The following is a 9,846-nucleotide window of genomic DNA, read 5'->3' as shown; positions in this document are numbered from 1 at the left end:
GCCAGTGCTCCAGCTGTGTGTGTGGTGCATGCGTGTGTGTGTGTGTGTGTGTGTGTGCACACGTGTATATGTATGTGTGTGTGTGTGTTTGTAGGTGCTATGCTCATCCTCGACCCATCACCGTGGTGAGTAAACAAGCAGGCATGTTCAGTCCTCACATGAGGAGTCTCCAGTGCTGACACATCAATTCACCACCTTTCAACAACCCGCTCTAAGTGAAAGCCCGATTTTGCTATTTAGGTCAACTCTTGACTGTTATTCATCTAGCCACCAAAGAGCTACCTTTTGGTGTAAAACATGACATTCCTGATATTGTACTGGCCTTCATCATATTTGACTAGGTATTTTCATTATTCATACTTATTCAAGTTAAATTAATTAATAAAAAAATGTATCTTGGCAATCTTGGGAGATGGCCAGCAGTGTGTTGTGGGTGATTTCCATGGCTCTCCCTGCAGAGTGTCGGGGGGGGGGGGGGGGGGGGTCTCAGGGGTCTGTCGTGGAGGCCCGTGGACGAGCTTGACACATGTGGAAGAGAGCGCGAGATGTCCACGTTGCATACTTCTGCTCTGGCTAACATGTACTGACGCACTTTTCCTCTGGGCTGAGCTGCCGAGGAACGCGCTGCAATCACAACAATCAAAAAACTGAAGCTTCGGCGGGAGCAGAGAGAGGGAGGGAGAGAGAGAGATAGGGAGAGAAAAAGAGAAAGGTGGAAGGAGAGAGAGTAAGTGAGAGGGTGAAAAAGAGAGGGGAGAGTCAATGTGCCCTGGGCCATACTCTTGTTTTTTCAAGTAGTTTGAAAGAAGTCAGAGAGAGAGAGAGAGAGAAAGAGACCAGAGGAAGAGCGAGAGGAGAAGGTATAGAAAGCAAGAAATCATTAACAAAACACCTGTCTCCTCTCAGCTCCTAATAAATCACATCAAGTTGTCATCTCTCCGCCATTTCTTTCTCTCTCGACTCTGATGTTTCTTAAAGGAAAATGACCTGGTCACAGAGGTGACTTAGAGGTCAAGTTAATAAAGACTTAATAAAGTGATTGCTGAGGCAAGGCAAAAACACATGAAACAGGCCTTAAATTCGATGTGGCACTGAGCGCCTCAGCTACCTGGGGAAGCTCAGCCAACTGGCACAGCGTGTCATTTCGCTTACACTGGGATTTTAATGACTCCAGCTTTATTTCCAGGACTCAGACTTGCTGGAACATATTCTGCAAGTGTTTCCTTCAAAGTTGAGTAGAGAAGAGGATCCTTTTGACAAAGCAGGATGTGCACCAACTGCCATCTGCTCATTCTGTTTCCCAGCAACCAACCCATTGGAATTACTTAACAACAAGCTGTTAAACATTCAAACTAGATTTTTATTTCCAAAAATGTAATTAAACAATAAAACAGCCTGCACATAAACAAATCATCTGCCTTACATGACCTCAGCCATGTTTACAATTATGATTTACAGTAGCAGCATACAGTAGCCATTTCAACTTATACAATGTCAGAGACAGGAACCATATGCTTATTTAGTATGTATACTGAAGCAGTATTGTAGCAAAGCAGAACATGTCTTCTCTTGCTGTTTTGGATTTGATACAGTGGAACTGTACTGGACTTGCTAGAGCAGAGAAAGAGAGTAAGGATAGTTGTAACTTTTGAGCCGGAGGTAAACGATGACATTGGAGGAGATCAAATTTGGCATAACAAGTGTGCAATGTACAACATGAAAACCACAATATAACCAGTATCAACCACTGCACACACACACACACACACACACAGTCACAGATTCACACACACAATCATTCATAAACATTCCCTTTATACACACACACACACACACACACACACACACACACACACACACACACACACACACACAACACACACACACACAAACACAACAACAAATAAAAATCTTTTCTGATCGACAAGTATCCGACCATGTGCAAGTGGTTTCACTGACAGACAGCAGAACTGCTAAGGCGTCCCAGCCGAATCAGTGCTGGAGACGTTAGGTCCTCCCTTTGCGATGCTGCCCTCTGCTGGACGCATGCCCTCACTACAGGCTTGCCTCAGTTTGCCAGGTGTGTTGCTTGCTTCAAGGTGGAGGCACAGTGGGGGTGAATGCAGCAGCACCGGCAAAGAAAGAGTCAAGAGAGGGACCAAAGTCAGAATAAAGAACACCATTTCAAGTGTACTTTCTGTTGTAAATAAACATAATATAATGCACAAGATTTAGGATAATAACATATTATGTTATGGAGTAGAATAATACTTTTACAGCTGTAAAACTTGTAGTAATACCAGTTATCAAACTGCCAGTCAAAATCTAAAATGTAAGAAATACAAGGGTACCTGAGACTATAGTATTCTGTAGTTAACACAAGAGTGAGAAGTCGATGTTTCATGTCGACAGCCTGAGAGAATAACTCTACTCACCCCAGCCCCTGTACTCACCTGGTCAGGTATGACCGCTCAGTGAACACCAGAACCAACAGAGAGTAAGGCATCACCATAAACACAGTGTAATGGTCAGGACACGGGGACGGACGGACACACACTCCCACACACACACACACACACACCAAGGCACGGCACAGCACAGTACGCCACTGATGGCACATTTTTAAAAAAAAATTAAAAAAACGATGATAGCAAAAACATGGAATGGCTTGGTGATCTGCAGCTGTAACACACTGTGTTATTGTATAAGGAGACGACCAAAGCAATATCACAGAGGAGGCTGATAAGATAGAACAGTAGTCAAAATGTGCTGTAGCATGGACAGTCAAGCCTTGGTCTTTTGGAAGTTTACCCGTAAAATGTGACACTTATTTTGTATGACTTTGACTGTCCCTTCATATTGTAACTGCAGCAAACCATGTTTCACCATGGGCTTGAAATGTGCCCCTAAAAAGTCATATTTTCCTTCACCTCCTGCTAGTTATGAGTAAAGTCTATCAAAGCATCTATCTCTGGGCATGCCCTAGAAATGGCAGCTAAATATGCATCCGGACCAGGACTGATGGGAGAGCGGCTTTCCAAAAGTTATTTCTGATTGGGACGGATGCAGGCAGCATGTAAACTGGGTTGGTGGTTGGAGAGGCCTGGGAAGATATGCAGGTCACCTGAACTGGAGCACGAGGAGGCACAGTGACCCCAAATATACCTCGAAATTATAACAGAAAACTCGTCATCGAAATCAACGAAAAATACGCTTTAGCTGTGTGCCGCGGTTGTTTCCAGACTTATGGGTAGAGGGAGAAAAGGGGTGCATGCAAGAGCTTGGGGGGGAAGATGGCGTTTCACGAACGAAGGGAAACCTGGCGGAGGCAGTGAAATGGGAGCTGAAGTCAGAGCAGCCAAAGAGCCAGAGGGGCTGGAGAGAGAGGTCTGGATTTCATCTCTGTTCTCAAACACGTGAGAGCAGGGGCCTCCGACCCAACTGGGAGGGAACACAGCAAGGAATTTATATTTACTGTACCTTCATGTGACTTCCTCAGTAAGTGGGGTTCAGTTCTTAGTATTTTTGAAATGTCAAAAGGCACAATACTTTCATTGGAGTTTCTGAGATCTCACTAAAAGTGAGAGCTACAATATAGCACACTGACTGATTAGATGTAGGCCATGTGACAGCCATGACAAGAGAAAAACAAGAGCTTATGGATGGGGGCGGGGGGGTGCTCGTGCTATAACACAAAGCTACTCCCCAAACATCCAGCATGGGATGAGTGGAGGATCCATGGAAGATGACCCCGGTTGGAGCGTGCACTGCAGGCCAAGCGACGATGAGTGTGTGTGTGTGTGTGTGTGTGTGTGTGTGTGTGTGTGTGTGTGCGTCTCCGTGTCCACTGACCTGGGCTGGAGGCCAAGAGGCGACTCACCAGCAGTGCCTCCTGGTTGTCGGCCAGCGCCTGCTTGGCCAGGTAGCGCTCGCGCTTAATCTTCATCTCCAGCGACTCGGGCACGTCCGGCACCATCCAGTCAATGGCCCGCAGCACGAAGAACACCGCATGCTGCAGTCAGAGATGGAGAGAGTGGAGAGAGAAACTCAGAAAGAACAGCGGCCATACTGACACTTTTGGAAAGTGTTTGTACCAGAAATCTTTTTGCTGTGGTGAGTGCAATGGATTCATTGTATTTCGTTACCGTATAAGAAACAACTTTGAGAGCCACTGGGGACTAAGAAGTACTTATTGTTATTGTTGTACAGGAGCTACTAAGCACAAGAATATACAGTGATGCCACTTGTGAGAAAAAAAACTCCCAATTATGATAATAACACAGGCTTCAAAAGGCTTTTGAGTTTCTGATAAGGCTGTATTTACAGCAGAGAGGTAACCGATTGTTGTAAAGTGGAGTGCATGGGTAAGTACAGAGGAGTGCACACTCAACCTCGAATGCAATGATGAAACCCAGTCTGACGGCCAGCAGCTCCCAGTACACCAGAGTGTAGTTCCCATTTTCGTCTCGGAAGGCTTTGTATCTGAAGAGCAAAGGGACAGCCAGGAAGTAGGTTATTAATGATGACACGACCACAAGCTCTGCAATCCACATCCAGTACAGTTGAAGAACAGTGCCCTCTAGTGGCAGCTTTAGAGATCAGCATCCTCATGCTGCAGATGGATGGCCAAGTCTTGATTGTTTTGAAGGCCGCTGGTCAGAAAGTGTCTTTCATATGACATTAGGTCTGAGTAAAGTAAGATTAAAATTCAAAATAGTCTTTTTTCAATAGAACTTTTCTGATGTATCTCAAAGGCTCTACTTTATCCATGCAATATTAGTTAATAATTTTGAAATCTTCGAATCTTAACATTTTATTGTCCATTTAGTCAACGTTGCTGTTTTACCTGCACATGGCATGTGTTGTGTGGTTGTAGCTGGGTGGGGAGTAGGCCAAGGTAAAGTTCACATAGCCATGCAGCTGATTATCATATTTATACTGGTAGAGCAGACGAGGCAAGAAGTCAGAGGTGAAAGCAATCAGGAAAGCCTGCAGGACACGAGGGACAAGACAGGAAACACAGGACAAGACAGGTCAGAAGAGAACAGACAGGGAAAGAAGAATACAGCTTCTGTTCAATTTATTTATTTTAATTCAATGTAACTGCAATAAATCAATCACACAATTTATTAGGAGAGGAGCAAACCAAAGGCTAATCTATTCTTGGGCAGAGACCAAATTTCCCTCACGGGATCAAAAGAGCATATATACTTATACATAGGTAGTACGCCGAGTCTGCGAGAACTCACATTGACAATGACGGACAGGTGAGACAGCGCCTCTAGGATGGTGAACCACACGCCAATCTTCTGGGCGCGCTCGGCCACCGGCCGGCGGTACTCACACACAAACTTGTGGGCGTCCAGTCGCACCTCGGCCCAGTTGTTGAGCAGAGCGAACAGTGGTGCCAGAGGGAACGCGGCCACGAAGATGGTGATGAAGCCAAACTGCAGGACTGCAAAACAAGCCAGTATGCTGATGTCATTAACTGGACAGGGGGTGCTGACAACCAGTCTGGACTGGAGCCAATATCAGTGGATTGATTTGTATAAGAGCATAAAAACTGTGAATAGGCTCAAAACTCTTGGGCAAATGTCATTAGCATGCATTAAAATTTTAGTATACAGACTGATCCCTGGACAATAAATAATACTTAAAATAAAACATATTGACATCTGTGCCTTCAGACAGGGCACAGGAGAGTGAATAAAGCACAGTAACGGGGCTGTAGGATACCAGAAGCAGTTTGAATGCTGTATTGCGGTTTTCTGCTGAATCCTGACTGGTTGGACTCACCAATCTCCAGATACTCCTCAAACAAGCCCTCGCACTCAATCAGCTCATAATCCTGCTCCCACCGCTGAGGCTCATGGGAGACTTGAGCTTTCCTCACCGACGCCAAGGCTCTCTTCTGCCGCCACGCTTTCACTTTTCTACAGGGAGTGAAACCAGAGAGAGAGAGGGAGAGATAATGAGAGAGAGAGAGAGAGAGAGAGAGAGAGAGGGGGACAGAAAGAGAGAAGAGCTGGATGCAGTTGATTTAACTGCGGATATCTCTTCAATGTATCTCTCTGAGATGGATTTTGCTGCGTCTGGCTTTCCTAATGCATTATTCACTTGTGGGAGTTAAAAGCCTCTCATTTTTAGAAGACACAGTTCCCCCACATTGTGATGCTCTTTGAAGGAGCACAAAAGAAGCAAGCTTGTGTTCAACTGAAAACCGAGCACACTGTAAGAAACACACCAACACGCACACACAAACACGCACACACAAACAGGGAGATACAGTACTTATGCATACAGGCACAAACCCATTACTGAAAAACAAAATTATGAAAACAGAGATATGGTGACTTTTTTCTCTCTGCCCCACTTGACAAACAACCCCCTCCCCTGTGCACAGATGGGCACAAACACACAGACTTACTCTCATGAATACAAAAAATACAGAACTTATGCAGAGATTCAGGCACATTCCCACAACATTATGTAAACACACAAGCAGACACACTCTCTCGGTTTTAAAACCACATCATTCTCACATCACGCACACACAGACATTCGTGCACACATTCATGCACGCACATGTACACGCATACACATACACACACACACACACACACACACACACACACACACACACAGACACACACACACACACACACAGACACACACACACACACAGACACACACACACACACACACACACACACACACACACACAGAGACACACACACACACACACACACACACACACACACACACACACACACACACACACACACACACACACACACACACACACACACACACACTGCAAGCCTCAGCATGAGCCACTGCAGACCCCTTTGTTGTCAGAGCCAATACTGCACCAGCGAGCCATAATGCAACACTCTTCCTGATTTACACTCCCAACGCAGTCTCTGTGTCTTCACCTGCTGTAATGAAGATGTGCCACCCACTTCCCATGACTGACAGAGGGCAATTTTCACCCGCGGCACGGCCACGCGGAGATATTGAGCTGCGCTGTTCTACATTACTTGTGGGAAATAAAGACATTCACAGCGTCTTAAAATAAGCCAAGGCCTCTGATTGCCTGCATTATGTATGAAGACCCAGCATTCGAGTGTTGCATTATATGCTCTGACAACAAAGGGGTCTGCAGTGCTCTGCTGAGGCTTGCAGTGTGTGTTGGGCGTGTGTCGGAGAGTGAGGGGGGAGGGAGAAAGTGAAAGAAAGAGAGAAAGAGAAGGGGAGACAGAAGCTTGCTGTAAATTATGAGCAAAGTGCATGAATTAACGCTCGTGCTCGTGGATGAACTAAAGCTATCGTGTGGCACAGGCTTGGAATTTCACCATTTTAGGGGCAAGGCCACTTGGCCTTCAGTTGGGCATATTTGGTGGGGGGCACAAAGGCCACATGTCAGGGCACCAAGGCCAAAGTTAACTATACAGTAGTATGCTATAAAAATGATCAAAGTTGTATTCACTGCAGTAGACCTGCATCACTGTATGAAACATTACAAAAACATAAAACATGACATATTATATATAACTGTAAATCATCTGATCATCTAATATTTTCAGATATCTAGGCTATATTTAACATTTATTTTATATTTGGCCTGTTATGAAATCATGTATTGAACAATTTAAGCACAGCTCAGCTTTAAGAAACTCAAATAGCCTAGATGCATGCTTAGTATTTTGTGATCATTAAGGCTACTTTCACAAACTCTTATAGTCAGCTGTCCTCTGATTTACCGATATCTAGGCGACATTTGTAATATTTATTTTGTATTCGGCCCGTTATGAAATAATGTGGAACAATTTAAACACAGTGTAAAACTTAAATCCCAAATTTGGAGACATCCATGTATGTTGAAATTTACTGCAAATTCAAAACGGGCTAACTGTACAGGGGACTGCTTTACACCTTTCTGTTCGGTAAGGTCTGCTGTTTATTCTGATATATGGTTTGTCATATGTTAAACGAAGGGTTCGTGAAGTATTCCACCGAGATGAATGGGTAGGGAGATGGACGCAAAACCTTCAGTAGAATTTATGATTAAATTGAATGATATCGTTTAAAAGCTGAGAAAAAGCTCTTTCATGTGATACTTGTGATGTCTGTCTGATGAGTAGGCTACTTCGGAGTAGTTCAACTGAGAAGAATGGGTTAATTTGGACGCACTTTCTTTCTTGCGCTGTCACTTTCTCCACTGCATAATTTGCGCTGTGAATGCTAAGATTATTTTGACAGGCCATAGGCTAAATATATATCGCTATTAGTAGGATGCAAAGCAGAATATTTAAAGAAGGGGGCACCAAGGCCACCGTGGCCTGTAAACCTCTGATTTTCAAAGGGGCGTCACGGCCAACGCAAGGGGCTACGACGGCCATGGCCGTCGTGGCCGCCGTGAAATTCCTACCCTAGTGTGGCATGTAGAAGCATTGAGCTGACGCACCCATGTTTGTACAGAGGATGTTCCTCGTGGTCTTACATTAGCAAATGAATTTGCTTTGGTTATTAAATTTGCTTTTGTTACACTTTAAACTTTGCCCAATGCGTGTATGTGCGCGTGAGTGTGCATGTGTGTGTGTATGTGCGTGTGCGTGTGTGTGTGCGTGTGTATGTCTGTATATACACACTTACGGGATCACAAATTCCTGCATGTTGTTGATGAGCTGCTTTCCCACCATGATGATAAACAGCTGCTCTGCCAGCTCAATAAGGCAGCCTCCTGGCCCACACTGAAACACACACACACACACACACAGACACACACACACACACACACACACACACACACACACACACACACACACACACACACACACACACACACACACACACAGTTGTCCAATCTTTTATTTACTGACAACAGCAAACCGAACGAAAGTGGATTTGGATGAATATAATAAATAATTTTCCTCATATGAGGACTGGAAGATAAGCAGAGAACTCACGTCCTCATTTCTCATCCCAAACAAAGTACCATAGTGGCCTGGGTATCCCACAAATCTGCACATATGGAAAGACAAGACATTAAAGCAGAAAAAAACACTGCTCTGATACGTTCTCTGTGGTTCTCAAAATGTGGTACGGGAACTCTCGCTAGTGGTACTCAGGGAGTCTCTTGACTTGACAACGCAAAACAGTATGTATAATGAAAAATATGTAATTGAATTGGCCTATGCACCTGTATTTTAATGCCGGTCATAATGGTGGTACTTGGAGAGCCAATTGTTTTCGTGGGTGGTACTCATTGTGAAAAGTTTGAGAACCACTGCATTCCTCTATGCATGCAAACTCAGATCATAAGACACAAGATAATAATATATAGAGTGCAATTTATACAACTATTTACAGTACCTTCCCTTGAAGAATGCCACATAGAAAGGAGACGAGTAGAAGTTGACAAACTGGAAGATGAACACTTTGAAGGTGAACGCATCTTCATTCTGGGTCTGCGTTCGGTGCATTTCTGCCAGCAACAAGAGTACAGAGCCGCAATTAAAATGCATGAAGCAGGAAATTGAAATAAGAAATGTTGCAGCGGGGACAAGGTCATTACAACTCATTGCAATGCAAATGTTTTGTTGTACTTGGCTCCAGGGACCCAAGGGTTTATTGATTCATATAGTCTGACTTTCCTCCCCATAGGGTCTGGAGGCTGGAAAGACTCAGAATGATCTGGAGGGTAAGAACTGGAATGACCTGTTGTTGGCCTTATTGAGTTGCACTCCCTGGTTGATGGGTTATAGGGTGTGTGTGTGTGTGTGTGTGTGTGTGTGTGTGTGTGTGTGTGTGTGTGTGTGTGTGTGTGTGTGTGTCTCTGTTTGA

The 9,846-nt window shown here is 44.5% G+C and overlaps 1 protein-coding gene across 1 annotated transcript in view; it reads right to left on the bottom strand.

The window, feature by feature from the left end:
* Positions 1-1,339: 1,339 nt before the first annotated feature.
* ano11 (anoctamin 11) overlaps positions 1,340-9,846 on the bottom strand; it is a 16,731-nt gene continuing 8,224 nt past the window's right edge. The window contains exons 15-22 of the mRNA XM_076277412.1: positions 9,376-9,487; positions 8,970-9,024; positions 8,656-8,753; positions 5,797-5,933; positions 5,250-5,455; positions 4,847-4,989; positions 4,392-4,482; positions 1,340-4,012 (exon numbers count right to left, since the gene is read on the bottom strand). Coding sequence (XP_076133527.1) covers positions 3,686-4,012; positions 4,392-4,482; positions 4,847-4,989; positions 5,250-5,455; positions 5,797-5,933; positions 8,656-8,753; positions 8,970-9,024; positions 9,376-9,487 — 1,169 coding nt within the window. The 3' untranslated portion in view covers positions 1,340-3,685. The remainder of the gene's footprint in view (positions 4,013-4,391; positions 4,483-4,846; positions 4,990-5,249; positions 5,456-5,796; positions 5,934-8,655; positions 8,754-8,969; positions 9,025-9,375; positions 9,488-9,846) is intronic.

Source organism: Alosa pseudoharengus, unplaced genomic scaffold (genome assembly GCF_046254945.1).
Source record: "Alosa pseudoharengus isolate Yale_2024_CS ecotype anadromous, Long Island Sound unplaced genomic scaffold, YU_APseudo_1.1 YU_APseudo_1.1_scf_9, whole genome shotgun sequence".
NCBI classification, from domain to species: Eukaryota; Metazoa; Chordata; class Actinopteri; order Clupeiformes; family Clupeidae; genus Alosa; species Alosa pseudoharengus.
The sequence above is the reverse complement of the archived record's forward strand: the minus strand, read 5'-3'. Positions and strand labels throughout refer to the sequence as shown.